This window comes from Ranitomeya imitator, chromosome 3 (assembly GCF_032444005.1).
Source record: "Ranitomeya imitator isolate aRanImi1 chromosome 3, aRanImi1.pri, whole genome shotgun sequence".
NCBI lineage: Eukaryota > Metazoa > Chordata > Amphibia > Anura > Dendrobatidae > Ranitomeya > Ranitomeya imitator.
The window spans coordinates 673,238,632-673,254,870 of record NC_091284.1 but is presented as its reverse complement, the minus strand read 5'-3'; the positions used below and the strand labels follow the sequence as shown (position 1 = coordinate 673,254,870).

The following is a 16,239-nucleotide window of genomic DNA, read 5'->3' as shown; positions in this document are numbered from 1 at the left end:
ACCATATGGCGGTAATATCCATGTTGGTCTTTGAATAAAGATTATCTTCAGTAACAGCGCGGTCATCTGCTGAGGTTCTCCTCCACTATTAGGGTGCGTCACCCAGCTGTAATCAAGGTTACCTGGTTAGGCGCCACTCAGAAGCTTCGCCCCTCGAACCAAAACCCTAGCTACACCTCTGCTTGAATGGGCGAGTGGCATCCGATTTGTGCTGCAAATGTTGCAATTTTTTCCTCATGTCAAATCAGTATTAAAAAAAAAGGAAGCAGTTCTGCACTGCCCCATAGAATAACATTGGTCCGAGTGCTATCCGATAGAACATTGGATGGCACGTGTCCATGTATACGCTCGTGTGAATAAGACCTTCATTGCAGTGATCTCCAAAAATTAAAAAACATCTGATCAAACTGTTTTATAAACCAAATGATATCAATGAGAACTACAGCTGTTCCTGCAAATAGGAAGCCCCTTGTACAACCACATCAGTAAGGGTACGTTCACATTAGCGTTGCGCCGCTGTTGCGTCGGCGACGCAGCGGCGACGCAGCGGCGACGCGCCCCTATGTTTAACATAGGGGACGCGTGCGTTTTTTGGGTGGCGTTTTTCGCCACGTGCGTCGTTTCCGACGCTAGCGTCGGACGCAAGAAAATGCAACAAGTTGCATTTTCTGTGCGTCCGATTTTTGTCAAAAACGACGCACGCGTCGCAAAACGCGCGCGTTTTTGCGCGCGTTTGCGCGCGTTTTAACATGCGTCGCGCGTTGCGTCGCCGACGCAGGGCGGCGCAACGCTAATGTGAACGTACCCTAAGAAAAATAGAAAAATATAACTCTCAGAATATGGTGACACATAATATAATAATACTATTCTTATTATTTAAAATAGCTTTTTTAACCCCTGACCCTCCAAACAAAAGAATACGTTATATATATGATATACATGATACTAATTAAAAAAAAATTGCTATTCTGATAAAAACAAACAAACAAAAAAAACAATCAAACAATGAGATGGCTTACATTAACAATAAACTATTTATAACAGAAATTAACACCTAAACTGCCTGCAGGTAAGGGCAGGGGTGAGGCACTGGCCACAAGAGGGGGCGTGCGGCGACTTTCGGACCGTGGTCTGTCGGATGATCTGGAGGGAGCCGGGCACGGGCTGGAGGCGGGCCCCGGGGTGGGACAGTGCCCGGTCCTGCTCCCTATATCAGGCAGGCGATGGCCGGGGGCAGGCAGAGAGCAGAGCCGGCATGCTGTGCTGAGGACGGGGGGCAGGCGTGTGCCCATGCTGGAGGTGGCAGGTGGCCACTCACCTCTCTGGGGGAGTCTATAACCTGACATCACTGACATTCCAATCATTCTGCCGTCAGGACAGTGTGCCACACGTGCCCCCTGGTTACCTAGGACTGTGCCCCGGGCAGTGATGAGCTGCAGTCCTGCCATACAGGTGCCCGGTAGCAGCAGTCCTCCTCGCCCGATGTGGGCTCACCTGCTCCATGCCCGACTGATCACACTGCAGAGCTGTGCCATAGCTGGGATGCCCACCATGCCGCTGTGATCGAGGAGATGCCATCAGCCCGGGGGTTGGTCCTGGTTGCCTGCTTCTGGCTCCTTCTGGTCCCGGTGAGGTGCTGTGGTCCTGGCCGGGGTCCAGTGGGCCGGCGCCGGTATCTCCGGAAGCTGGTGCCCCTCCGCTATAAACAGTTCGTGCCCAACGTGCCAGAGAAGACCCTGGGGGCCAGCGGGAAGACGGAGGGCAAAATCCGCCGAGATTCCGAGCGGTTCCGGGAGCTGGTTCTGAACTACAACCCAGACATCATCTTCAAGGATGAGGAGAACACGAGAGCAGACCGAGTGATGAGTGAGGTGTGTACCCGGCAGGTGCCAGGGCTGCCCGCAGAGCCGCGGCACATACGATCGTTATGTTCTTCTTGTGAGATGATTTTCGATTATCGTTGATGTCATTCTTTCTTCCTTTTCGCTGCTCCAGGCTCCTCTCAGCATGTGTTGTGATAGCATTATTACTGACTACGGCCATTAACCCTTTCAGGACACGACTAGTCCTGTAGAGGAGGAGGATTATATTATAATGTGTGGCAGCAGATATGGAGCTGGATAGGGGCTACAACAAGGTTTATCATTGCCATACACTGGCTCAAAAACTTTGGCCCCAAATCATGAGGACATTTCTGGGGTAAAACACCTTCAAATATTTGCGCAAGTCAAAGTTGTGCAAAAAATCTTGCAGTTTTGCCGATGGCGAGACCGGGCAGGAAAAAGCACAAATCTGATCCACCAATAGTGATGCCTCCGTAGTGGCATAATAAATATCGCCTAGAAATATATTCCGGCCCATTGCTGGAGTGACATCTCTGGCAGAGGCATAATTGTCAGGGTATGCTCACACTCAGCATTTTTTAAGCGTTTTTTTTCCTGCAACAAAACCTGATCTCATGGCAGGAAAGAAGCTGCAGAAAAAATCATGTTTTCCTTATTTTCGTCTCACGTTTTTGATGCGTGTTTTGTGCGTGTTTTGTGCGGTTTTTGCATGCTAGATTTGTCTCTTGTGCATGCTGATAAAGTTTAGTATAAAAAAAAAGTTCTATTCCAAAGAATGAAGTTTTGGCACAAAAACGCTGCAAGACATGATACTTGCGTTTTTGGTGCGTTTTTTTCACCACCCATTCAAGTCAATGGGTGAAAAACGCTGAAAAGAAGTGCCATGCTCTATTTTCCAAAATACATGCAAAGCTCAAAATACTGATGTGACCTTAGCCTAAGGTGTGTTTATGTCATTAAGTGCCACCTACCAGGGTAAACGCTGCGGGTTGGACACTGTGTACTTCCGCAGTGTCCAACCCGCAGTGGCCAGATGTTACAGCATAGTGGATAAGATTTCAAGAAATCCCATGCCCATTATGTATCCAGGGACGCCCGCAGATCACCCGCGGAGATGGACATGCAGCGCGTCTTTCCAGACTGCAGCATGTCTATTTATCTTGCGGATACGCGAGCCTCCACAAGATAAATCTTACCCATACAATATATTAGTCGCGGTAATTCCACACGGTACAATGAACACATGCGGAATCACCTGCATTCAATAGCCAGCAGCGCTTTGGACGCAGCGGACATGTGCTGCATCCAAAGCACTGCCAATTACTGACCGTGGGCACATATCCCACAGAGTAACCATCAACTTAATTTTTATTAATAAATAGAAAAGATGAAAATAAACAACATAGTAATATATGTTATCAGAGAAATCTGCTTCTTTCTTGGACAGAATTGTCTTTATCAAAATTCGCAATTCTGAGATAAAATCTGTATTCAGCGAAGACAGACTCTCCCATTACTGAGATAGGAGGTGGCAGCTGCCACTGATAAGATTCTATGTGGACTGTAGGGGGAGGAGGAGTTCTGCCTCTATCCACTCTCTCCTCGCCTCCTTTCCTCTACAGAGAACCATACTGTTAAAGAACTTTGATAGTTGGGGGCCTTGTTGGAGATTATGAATTGGGCCCACAAGCGGCAAGTCACATCACTGTTAAATGACCACTATGGGTTTTTTATTTCACCACCAGATAGGTATGAGTAATGTATATTTCCTGTGGTTAGAAAAGTAGTTACCACTCGCCATCTTCTGTTGTTCACAGCGCCTCTTCTGCACTACGTTGACTGGAGTTGTGACCAACCAGATCACTCCAGTGTTTGCTGGGTGGACCGGAAGTCACTTCTCAATGTGACTAAAAACAAGGCTCTCATAGAACCATTTTCTCCACATGATCAAGCTGAAGTCACACAACATATAAAAAAAATCGGTCCGTTTTTCACGGACAAGAATCGTACAAATGTTTCATGAACAGTGATCCATATGTCATCCATGTGCAGTGCAAGGATGCGATTTCCCGCATCAAAGTATCCGTATGTCACCCGTATGGCGAGATTTTCTCGCCTGCTTGTAAAATGGACATATAATGGATCCATTGCCTCAAATATTCGTGAAAATATATATACAGTCTATATATATATATATATATAGTGAGTGAGACACACATATACAGTGGGGCAAAAAAGTATTTAGTCAGTAAGCAATAGTGCAAGTTCCACCACTTAAAAAGATGAGAGGTGTCTGTAATTTACATCATAGATAGACCTCAACTATGGGAGACAAACTGAGAAAAAAAAATCCAGAAAATCACATTGTCTGTTTTTTTAACAATTTATTTGCATATTATGGTGAAAAATAAGTATTTGGTCAGAAACAAAATTTCATCTCAATACTTTGTAATATATCCTTTGTTGGCAATGACAGAGGTCAAACGTTTTCTGTAAGTCTTCACAAGGTTGCCACACACTGTTGTTGGTATGTTGGCCCATTGCTCCATGCAGATCTCCTCTAGAGCAGTGATGTTTTTGGCTTTTCGCTTGGCAACACGGACTTTCAACTCCCTCCAAAGGTTTTCTATAGGGTTGAGATCTGGAGACTGGCTAGGCCACTCCAGGACCTTGAAATGCTTCTTATGAAGCCACTCCTTCGTTGCCCTGGCGGTGTGCTTTGGATCATTGTCATGTTGAAAGACCCAGCCACGTTTCATCTTCAATGCCCTTGCTGATGGAAGGAGGTTTGCACTCAAAATCTCACGATACATGGCCCCATTCATTCTTTCATGTACCCGGATCAGTCGTCCTGGCCCCTTGGCAGAGAAACAGCCCCAAAGCATGATGTTTCCACCACCATGCTTTACAGTAGGTATGGTCTTTGATGGATGCAACTCAGTATTCTTTTTCCTCCAAACACGACAAGTTGTGTTTCTACCAAACAGTTCCAGTTTGGTTTCATCAGACCATAGGACATTCTCCCAAAACTCCTCTGGATCACCCAAATGCTCTCTAGCAAACTTCAGATGGACCCGGACATGTACTGTCTTAAGCAGTGGGACACGTCTGGCACTGCAGGATCTGAGTCCATGGTGGCGTAGTGTGTTATTTATGGTAGGCCTTGTTACATTGGTCCCAGCTCTCTGCAGTTCATTCACTAGGTCCCCCCGCGTGGTTCTGGGATTTTTGCTCACCGTTCTTGTGATCATTTTGACCCCACGGGGTGGGATTTTGCGTGGAGCCCCAGATCGAGGGAGATTATCAGTGGTCTTGTATGTCTTCCATTTTCTAATTATTGCTCCCACTGTTGATTTCTTCACTCCAAGCTGGTTGGCTATTGCAGATTCAGTCTTCCCAGCCTGGTGCAGGGCTACAATTTTGTTTCTGGGGTCCTTTGACAGCTCTTTGGTCTTCACCATAGTGGAGTTTGGAGTCAGACTGTTTGAGGGTGTGCACAGGTGTCTTTTTATACTGATAACAAGTTTAAACAGGTGCCATTACTACAGGTAATGAGTGGAGGAAAGAGGAGACTCTTAAAGAAGAAGTTACAGGTCTGTGAGAGCCAGAAATCTTGATTGTTTGTTTCTGACCAAATACTTATTTTCCACCATAATATGCAAATAAATTGTTAAAAAAACAGACAATGTGATTTTCTGGATTTTTTTTTCTCAGTTTGTCTCCCATAGTTGAGGTCTACCTATGATGTAAATTACAGACGCCTCTCATCTTTTTAAGTGGTGGAACTTGCACTATTGCTGACTGACTAAATACTTTTTTGCCCCACTGTATATATATACTGTGTATATATATACAGTATATATATCTTTATATTTCATAGAGAGTTAGCAGAATAGCCGATAATTCAATTGTCGGGTTCTGTAAAATCGTTACCGAACCCAACAGGATATGACACATGATTTACATATAGTAAACCATTGCATATCCGTTAGATTTTTAAATGTCCCTCAATAATAATGTTAGTAGTGTGTGTGTGTGTGTAAAATTTTGGAGCTGCAGGTGTTAAATTAAAGGATTAATTCACGTAAAAAAGTGGCGTGGGCTCCCGCGCAATTTTTTCCGCCAGAGAGGGAAAGCCTGTGACTGAGGGCAGATATTAATAGCCTAGAGAGGGACCATGGTTATTGCCCCCCCCCCCCGGCCAAAAAAATCTGCCCCCAGCCACCCCAGAAAAGGTGCATCTGCCTCTCTCTTCCCATTGCCCTGTAGCAGTGGCATATGGGGTAGTAAGGGGTTAATGTCACCTTACTATTGTAAGGTGACATTAAGCCTGATTAATAATGGAGAGGTCTCAATAACATACCTCTCCATTATTAATCCAATAGTATGAATGGGTTAAAAAAATACATACACACATTAAGAATAAAGTTTTTTAAAGAAATAATTAAGCACACAGGTTTAACATCTTTATTGCACTCTCAATCCAAGCGAAGCCCTTGTTCTTCTGTAAAAAAGAATCCAAAATAGAAGAGCAACAATCTCCCATACCTGTCCACTGTACAGTCAAGTCCCACGCTGCAATCCATCTAAAGGGGTTAAATAGTTTACAACCGGGAGTGCTGCCAATGCTACCGGCCGGGCTGTAAACCACTGTGTGTAATGAATGAAAAGCTGCCTCCGCAGCCTCCCCGCCGGACTGGACATAAACTCATTAGCATGGGAAAGTTTCTGAACATTTTCCCACGCTGTCAAGTTCACCTCAGGTCAGGCGGGGCCGACTACCGCTGACGTCACTGAGCAGAATTAATAGAATACACATTAAACATAGGATTCCACAATGTAGAAAGCGACCAGAAACTGAACTGAGGTTTCGACTCCTCCCGAGTCTTAATCATATAGTCACTTCATAAAGGATAAATCGGACATGCAGGGAGTTCCCTTGAGGTTTGTGAGTGCACTGTTCCACAGCGTTGTTGTGGTGTATCTATGTTCTGAATGTGAGTCTGAGCATGCGCAGACTCAGAGCCTGACCTGAGGTGAACTTGACAGCATGGGAAAATGTTCAGAAACTTTTTTCTCGCGTAGCACTCGTCCGTATTCTTCTGTAGTGTGACTCCGGCCTCAGACTTTGATCAAAATGGTTTCAGGTGGAGAGAAAAAAATGTTTCTCCATCTTCTCCATTATGTCAGTCCATGAAAATCAGACTGCACTCAGATGTCATGTCCATTTTTTCACGGACATATAGACTTGCATTGCCGATTTTGATCCGATGCTTAGATCAAAATTGGAAATGTCTCCAAATTTTGTTGTGGACCATTCAGTTTGGGGAAAAAATCATACTTGTGCTCAGCCCCATAGAATATCACAGGTACTAGTGCATTCCGCAAAAAACCATCGTGCGAGAACATCACTCATGTGCACGGGGCCTTAGAGGGATAGTAACTGTTACCAGCGACTTTGAGCCATTCAGACCATACATGCTCACTTTTTTTTAAAATAGTTTGTCAATTAGATTGTAGGTGGGCCCATAAAATTAAATTATGCCTGACCCATTTATTTTGTAATACATATGGTGGCCTATGGATAAGGGCTCATTCAGACATCAATTTTTACTTGAACATAAAAATGGCTCTATTTTAATCAGTGTTTGTGATCAGTTTCATCAGAGCGCCACCAGATTTTCTCAAATGAAAAAACAATTCTGAAAGTTTCTGAAGCTTCTCCTTTCAAATAGTGCGTGAAAAACAGACAGCACATGGATGGCATTCGAGTACTGTACAATTTTTACATGGATCCATAGACCTGAAATGATTAAATTGATCAGAGACTAGGATCAAAATAAGACATGTCTTTGTGATTGTGTGTGGACCACTCAGCCAGCCAAAAATCATGAACATGTTAATAGTCCCATATGCTATAATACGTGCAAGGTCTATAGATGAAGAACACGGATAGAACTCATACAAGAAAAACTGAACGAGCCCTTAAGGTACCGTTACACTAAACAATTTACCAACGATCACGACTAGCGATACGACCTGGCCGTGATCGTTGGTAAGTCGTTGTGTGGTCGCTGGGGAGCTGTCACACAGACGGCTCTCTCCAGCGACCAACGATGCCGAAGTCCCCAGGTAACCAGGGTAAACATCGGGTTACTAAGCGCAGGGCCGTGCTTAGTAATCTGATATTTACCCTGGTTACCATTGTAAATGTTAAAAAAAAAACCAAACACTACATACTTACATTCCGGTGTCTGTCGCGTCCCCCGGCGTCAGCTTCCCTGCACTGTGTAAGCGCAGATTCGCCAGTCTCTGACCTGTGACCGTGGAATATGTATGAGATATACATACTCCTGGCCAGTAGACGCAGCCTCACTCCATACACTTGTATAGAGCGAGGCCGCCCACCCACTGATCAGGAGTTTGTATAACGCATACATATCCCCCGGTCCCGGCTGAGACACTGGCGAATCCCCGCAGTGCACAGTGCTTGCCCTGGGGGATTCATAAGTCTGCAGTCACACAGCGTGACTACAGACTTATTGATTGAAACCGGACAACACCTTTAATAGGTTTTCATATCAAAATTTAATCAGAATACTGGCAAAAAAGGTTTCCTTCACCTTCATACATCATTTTAGTATATATTAAAATATAGTCTATATAAAAAGTTTATAGCTTTGTAAATTCAATCCTTTATTTATCTTATACTGAAACTATGTTACAACTCTGGTACCTGGAATATAATTCAATGTATTTACAAAGTTACCCAACTTTGTTATACACGTTATCTGTGTGTGAAGTGTATAGTGTGTTCAAAGGTGAACATGTGCTTAAAGAGGACATGTCACCAGGTCAAAAGTGGCCAGCATTTGCTGTTATTCTGTGTTGCTACTCTCTGAGTATGCCGTTTTTTTAATTTTTTTCTTCAATCCGCCATACGGTTTGAGAAAGCCCATACGGTAAAGCTCAGGGTTCGTACCGGGCATGTAGTGTCCAGTGCTGATCCTCCAAACACGGACTTCTAAACAGAAGTCTGTTATACTGTATGGGTTCGTCAGACGAATAAAGCCTATTGACAACATGACCCGGGCTGTATAACCATGTTAAGGAAATAAATGAATAATTAATAAAACAACAACATTGTCCCCTATTTTTTATAATCAGCTAAGGGAAAACAAATAGCTGTGAGCTGATCTTATTATGCTTGGAAGTGGCCAATATCCCTGGACCTTCCCGGTCTATTCATATCAGCCCACAGATGTCTGCTTTGCCTTTGCTGGTTATAAAAAATAGGGGGACCTATTCCCCCTATTTTTAATAACCAGCAAAGGCTAAGCAGACCGATGCAGGCTGATGTTAAAGGGACACTGTCACCTGAATTTGGAGGGAACAATCTTCAGCCATGGAGGCGGGGTTTTTGGGTGTTTGATTCACCCTTTCCTTACCCGCTGGCTGCATGCCGGCTGCAATATTGGATTGAAGTTCATTCTCTGTCCTCCGTAGTACACGCCTGCACAAGGCAAGATTGCCTTGTGCAGGCATGTACTACGGAGGACAGAGAATGAACTTCAATCCAATATTGCAGCCGGCATGCAGCCAGCGGGTAAGGAAAGGGTGAATCAAACACCCAAAAACCCCGCCTCCATGGCTGAAGATTGTTCCCTCCAAATTCAGGTGACAGTGTCCCTTTAAGAGGCTGGAAAGGTCCATGGATATAGACCCCTTCTAAGCTCAATAACACCAGCCCTCAGCCACCCCAGAAATGGTGACACAATTGCACCAATTCTGCCTCTTAGCCTCTGCTCTTTCCGATTTCCCTGGTGCTTTGGCAATCAGGGTAATGGCTTTGGAGTTGATGTCAGCAACTGGCGCTGACATCAAGCCCAGGCGTTAGTGATGGAGAGGCGTCTGTCAGACACCCCCATTATTAACTCTATAGTTAAAATAAATAAGCACACAAAAGTCCTTTATTTAAAAAAAAACTCAAAAATTTCCCTCTTTCTCCCATCTGTAAAAAAAAAAACTCACTCTGGTTTTTAATAGGTTAAATAAGGCTAAAAATACCCTGTAGTGCTGCATGAAAAACACTACAGGGTGCTAGTTTATTATATGTAGGGGGCTGATGGCATTGATAATTTCCCAATCCACATGTGTTTGTAGGGCAATTGTCCGGCTCACCACGATTACAGTAATGAATATGCAGCTCCACCCCTATGGGAGGTGGAGCCGCATATTCATTACTGTAAATGAGCAGCCCCACGTGACCGCATACAGGAGAAGATGCGGCCAGACCAGGAAGCAGCGACAGCCAACGAGGGAGGCGGGTGAGTATTTTCAGAACAGCGGGGGGGGCACACAGGGGGTGGGGGGGGGCGGGGGACAGATAGATCTTTATTTTAAACACTATTATTCATATCTTCCCTGCAGCAAACGCTGCTGCAGGGAAGATATGAATCGCGGATTCAGCACCAGTGGGGGGGACAGGGCTTAATGTAGCGCTGTCCCCTGCACGGCACACGGACTGCACACGGACAACGTCCGTGTGCGGTACGTGTTTTACACGGATCCATTGACTTTAATGGGTCCGTGTAATACGTGCGCTCCCACGAACACTGACATGTCTCTGTGTTTGGCACACGGAGACACGGTCCGCAAAAAATCACTGACATCTGAACAGATGCAGTGATTTTTATGTGTCTACGTGTGCCAGTGTCTCCGGTACGTGAGGAAACTGTCACCTCACGTACCGGAGCCACTGACATGTGAAACCGGCCCTAAAGTGTTTACTCCAGAGTTTTGTGAGTAAACATATTGCTCCATTTGGCGCTTACGCAACAGTTTAGGCCAGCTATGCCAATAGGAAGTGGCATGAGCGGACATGGACGAGATAGGGGCTGGCTACACCTGCCCATCACATTTATGAATAGCTGCGCCCCTTTAGCGGTCTCACTACTGTCTGTTAAGGACTTTTAAGTGTGTTCAAAATAAAATGTCAAAGTTTTTTTAACCCTTTAACTACAATGGTGCTAGATGGCCTTTTTTTCTTTTATTGCTTCTTGCTCCTGACAGTTGAGCAGTATTTTTTTATGGCAGGACTAGAGAGCAACTTTGGCCTTGACAAAGGTTGCGCAAACAAAATCGTGATGTGCTACTGCATTGCCATCCCGAGTTTACTGCAACAAGCAAGTTCTAAAGAATCCAACTGGGTCAAACTTTTTGTGACTTGTTTTGCCACGGTCTCATTCACCTGAATTATGCTGTGATATAGCAGGGGCATATAGCAATCTTTGGCCACATGACCAGTCTTGGTGCCAATGTCTAGCCCCAGGTGCCTGGTTCCCCTTTAGTCATCGCTATTACTTTTGGCAACTTATACAATAATTGTTCAATAAAGTGACAATTAAGGGACCTCTACCGCCTGGTGTTGAAGGAACATGAACCTAAGGCAATCTGTCAGTGTGGACTGAATTAGAGCGGCATCAGCAGTGCGATCTTGTGAGATTCAGGCCTCATTCACAACTCCGAATTTCACGTACGAGTGCTATGTCAATTTTCACAGCTAGCACTCGTACTCATGATATTCTATGAGACTGTACACATGCCCAATTTTTTTTTTCCTTGGATTGAGTAGTCCACGGAACATATCAGAGACATGTACAATTTTTGACAGGAGTCACATGAGTGTTTGTTGCTTCGTGCGACAAAATTAGGGCCAATTATTAAAATCGCACTCAGCTCAAAGTCTGTCAGAGATTGAGCCAAGTGTCAGTGCTCTGTGCTCTGATTTTCTCTGATTTTCTAACATGAGAGAATCGCAGCACAGGTGCAGAGGAGACGGAGAAAGTAATTTCTCCATCTCCTGAATTGCCGGCATCCGCAGTAATCAGACTGCACTGGGATGACAGTCCAATTCACACACACTCATTGACTTGCATGGATGAGTGCGATCAGATTCTTGGATGCACTCATAGTATGCTGCGCTTGTTCTCTCATGCCGAATCAACATGAGAAAATAGTCGCAGATCTGAGATGAATCAGAATAACACTGGGTACTATGTTTAGATGTTTTATCGCACAGCACTCGTCTGTGTTATACGCTCGTGTGAGCGAGCCCTTAATCTGAGAGCCGGATCAAAATCGGCAGTGTGTGTGAATGGGTCCATTAAAATAATCAAACCACATTTGTATGACATCCAAGTTCTGTCCGATTTTCACAGACTGTCAGAATGGAGAATATGGAGAAATTTTTTTTTTATTTCTCTGTGAGAAAAGTGGATAGCCCTCAGACCACATTCTGATCAAACTGACCAAAGTCTCATCACAATAATGGGTCCGTTTTTCTCATACGTTGAAAAATTAGAAGTATGAATGAGGCCAGGGCCGGCTCCAGGTTTTCGTCGGGCCCCTTTAACACATTCCAGGATTCACGATGCACCAATACGGCAGAGAAATATAGGTATAGTACATTGCCAAAGATTTAATTTCTTCCATTACATGAGTGATATCTATTGTAAATTCTGCAGTAGCTCAGAAACCAGACAGTATAGTCCTACATACAGCATTATGGGCACCAGATAGTGCTACATACAGAATAATGTGCCCCATATATTGCTCCATACAGTATTATGGGCACCACATAGCGCCCCATACAGAATAATGAGCCCCATATATTGCTCCATACAGAAAAATGAGCCTCATATATTGCTCCATACATAATAATGGACCCTATATAATGTTCCATACAGTATAATGGGCCCCATATAATGCTCCATAAAGAATGAGCCCAATATATTGCTAAATACAGTATAATGAGCCTCATATATTGCTCAATACATAATTGGTCTCTTATAATGTTCAATACAGTTTATGATGGGCCCCATATAATGCTCCATACAGAATAGGCACCATATAATGCTCCATATATATGGGTACCATATGACGCTCCATATATATTGGGCCCTATATGATACTCCATATATAATGGGCCCCAAATGATGCTCCAGTATATGATAGGTCCCATACATGATGCTCCAGTGTATCATGGGCCCATATAATGCTCCATTATTATTTATATAGCACCATTAATTCCATGGTGCTGTACATGAGAAGGGGTTACATCAAAATACAAATATCACTTACAGTAAACAAAACTAACAATGACAGACTGATACAGAGGGGCGAGGACCCTACCCTTGCAGGCTTACAATCTACAGGATTATGGGGAAGGGGACAGTAGGTCGAGGGTTGCAGTAGCTCCAATAAATAATGGGCTCCATATTTGATGCTCCACTGTATGATGGGCCCATATGATGCTCAATATATAATGGGCCCCATATGATGCTTCATATATAATGCTCCATATATAATGCGCTCCAGTGTATAATGGGCCCCATATATGATGCTTCAGTGTATGATGGGCCCCAAATATAATAATCCAGTATATAATGCTCCCCATATATTGCTTCAAACATTAAAAAAACAAAACGAAATACTCACCTCTCCTTGCTGGCCGCTGCTCTGCTCTGCTCTGGACTCCTCAGCGTAGCTGTCTTCAGGCTCTCTGCAGTGACTGTTCAGGCAGAGGGTGCACACTAGTGACATCATTGCACCCTCTGACCTGAACGTCACAGTCAGGAGATGCGGAAGGCGCCACAGCGGTGGAGCGGGGAGAGGTAAGTATCACAAGTACCGGGGCCCTTGGAAAGCGGACACAGGCACTGGGTCCCCAGAGCACGATGGTGTCCCCGACGGCGAGTGGACCCCCTCCTGCTCAGGGCCCCGACACTTGCCTGGGAGCGCCGAGTGCTGACGTCGGCCTTGAATGAGGCCTTAGGTATCCACCATGAGTATTATGTGCATTTCCGCCCCAATTACCTACATGAAGTTACTCCCAATTTTTTTAACCAAATTTTCAAGTGCGTTTTTTCCACTGCAGATTTTTTCTCTTTTCGGAGTGTCATGTATTAAGCAAAGCTAAAAAGTTTTGGAAACTTCTTTTTTCGCTCAGTAACCTTGCTTTGATAAAACTGTGCAAATTAAATGTGTTTTATTTCATTTCCACTACAAAAATGGAATAAAAACGCTCTTGCATTTTATCTGCGGATTTTCCACATATCTTTCCAAGCTATGGGGAAAATATGCAAATCGAAGCATATTTGCCACTAGAGAAACTGAGATGCTGCAGATTTCAAAGTTGTGCTTTGATTTAATATTCACACATTGGTTATGTTGACTTGACTGCAAATCGAGAAAATGCAGCTTACAGCAGAGCGTCAGGAGTGGGTGCAGAAAGTATCTGGGTGTCATTGTATGGAAGCTGGAGCGCCAAGCCTGCAATACTCATCTGCTGTGGGCTGCAGCTTCTGCTACTCCCTTACTCTGGTTTTTGATGGCTGTATGAAAAAAAAGAAACAAGCCAGACACACCGACAGCATTCACTAGTCTGGTCTGTATGAAAAAATGGAACATACTAGCGCATTCTGCACTTTTTTTTCCAACGGACTGCTGGTCTGTGTGAATAATCACTGTTATACACAAGCACATGGGTTATTATTGAATCAGTGTGCTTTCCATTGAGCATGTAGACATCACAATTATCGAAAATACGGCTGTCTGAACTCAGCATTAAAGAGGTATGCTCAAGATACTAAATTGCTTTATTTAAACAGTATGAGAAAAGCAAGTTTGCAGTTGACTTGCTTTTTTTATCAGCTGTTATACACCTTCAATAAGAGTTTTTACGCTACATAGTGTAAAGCTGGTTTCCATGGAGCTCGACTATACATTCCAGGGGCAAAGTTTACTCTTAACATTTTCTCCAGCCCATTTCTATATAGCAGTTAGCGGCTCCCCCCCCCCCCCCCCTTTCCCCACTCAGCTCATGGCTCAGTCTTGTATATTCACAATCCCTGGCACTTCACCCAGCATCCCATAGCAGTTTTCACCAGGGCTCTCACTTTCCTGAAATGTGTGCGTGTTCAAGGTCCCTGTTATCTCTATATGTATATATAGTGACTCAGAGCAAGTACTGACAGACCTTTAATGTGTAGAAGCTGAATGCAGCTTCTCCCCAGAACTGTCACTCATGCCCCCATCCCCACCCCCAAACAACCAGTAAGTAAAAGGAGAGTGTATAGTTCTGGACTGCTCAAAGGACAATTTGAAATTAGCCCTTTAATGGTGTGCAGATCTCCTCTTCCTCTGCTGCAGCTGGCTTTCTGTGATTTCCCTAAGTATGGGCTGTTGTTCTAAGACAGTGATTTTGGAAGATCATGAAACTCTTTGTAGTCCTGGAGTGATTTTATGTATGCCAGTAATTTTGCAGAAATACTTAGATATTATATCAGAATAATTGACTAATTACACTAAAAAGTAACAAAATATTAGGGACATAAATAAAGAACATTTTTTTTATTTGAAAAAAATTAATTAAAATTTGCTGCAATAAATTCATTTAAAAAATCTGCAAATGATGAATTCATTGACACGAAAAAAAAAATGATGAATTGAGCCTCTCATGTTCATCCTTTTATATGCTATCATTATATGTAATTTGAAGATATAATGAAACAAAAAACTGTTGAAAATGAAAAGTAGAAAAATTATCCTCAGTAACAAATCAGGCAGCAGCTGTCACGCCTGCAGGTGGCACATGTGGCTATGAATCCACTGTGCCATAGAGCCTGAACTGCCTAGAAAGGGGCGTAGCTAAGCGGCTAACTGGTGTTTGCTGGAGCTCCTGATAGTGGATACAGACTGGGCTGCAGGTAGCCCCCAGGTACCACTCATAGGCAGGCGGCGGTACTGCAGCTGCGGATCCCAGGGATCGAGTTCGCTGACACAGGGAGACATGATCGAGGTCACTGATAAGCCGGTAACAGAGACTGATAGACTGTACAGACTACTTGGATATTGAAGATAGGTTCTTGTTCACACACCTAGTTATCAGGAAACAGTTCTGGAGCTGGCCTCATCGGGACCAGGAGAACGGATATAGGTACCGCAGGATTAGGATACAGGCACACAGACAAACTATACTAAGCCAACGGGAACACAGGATACGGGAATAACTTTTTCAGACTAGGGATGGGGGACTGGGCAACATACAGTTGCACACACCAACACCACTAAGACTAAACTATAGGGGTTGCTCAGGCACTTCCCTTTTTGGGAGGGAGCCTTTTTATACAAGATGCCTCCAAGGAAACACCTTGCATGGGATCACATTAACTAAATGCCTGCCATATTTTAGCTGGGGGAATTTTATCACGTGTGCGCTGCACCTTTAAGAGCAGGAGACTGCGCAGACGCACAGAGCGGTGTGCACAGAGAAGGAGGAGGCAGCTCAGGAGGATACTCTCGCGGCCACAGGCAATGAGTAAGCCGCGTCCCC

At 44.3% G+C, this 16,239-nt stretch overlaps 1 protein-coding gene across 1 annotated transcript in view; it reads left to right on the top strand.

Annotated features, from left to right (window-relative positions):
* Positions 1-1,239: 1,239 nt before the first annotated feature.
* Positions 1,240-16,239, top strand: part of DHH (desert hedgehog signaling molecule) — a 124,412-nt gene continuing 109,412 nt past the window's right edge. The window contains exon 1 of the mRNA XM_069758350.1: positions 1,240-1,871. Within this exon, the coding sequence (XP_069614451.1) occupies positions 1,572-1,871 (300 nt within the window). The 5' untranslated portion in view covers positions 1,240-1,571. The remainder of the gene's footprint in view (positions 1,872-16,239) is intronic.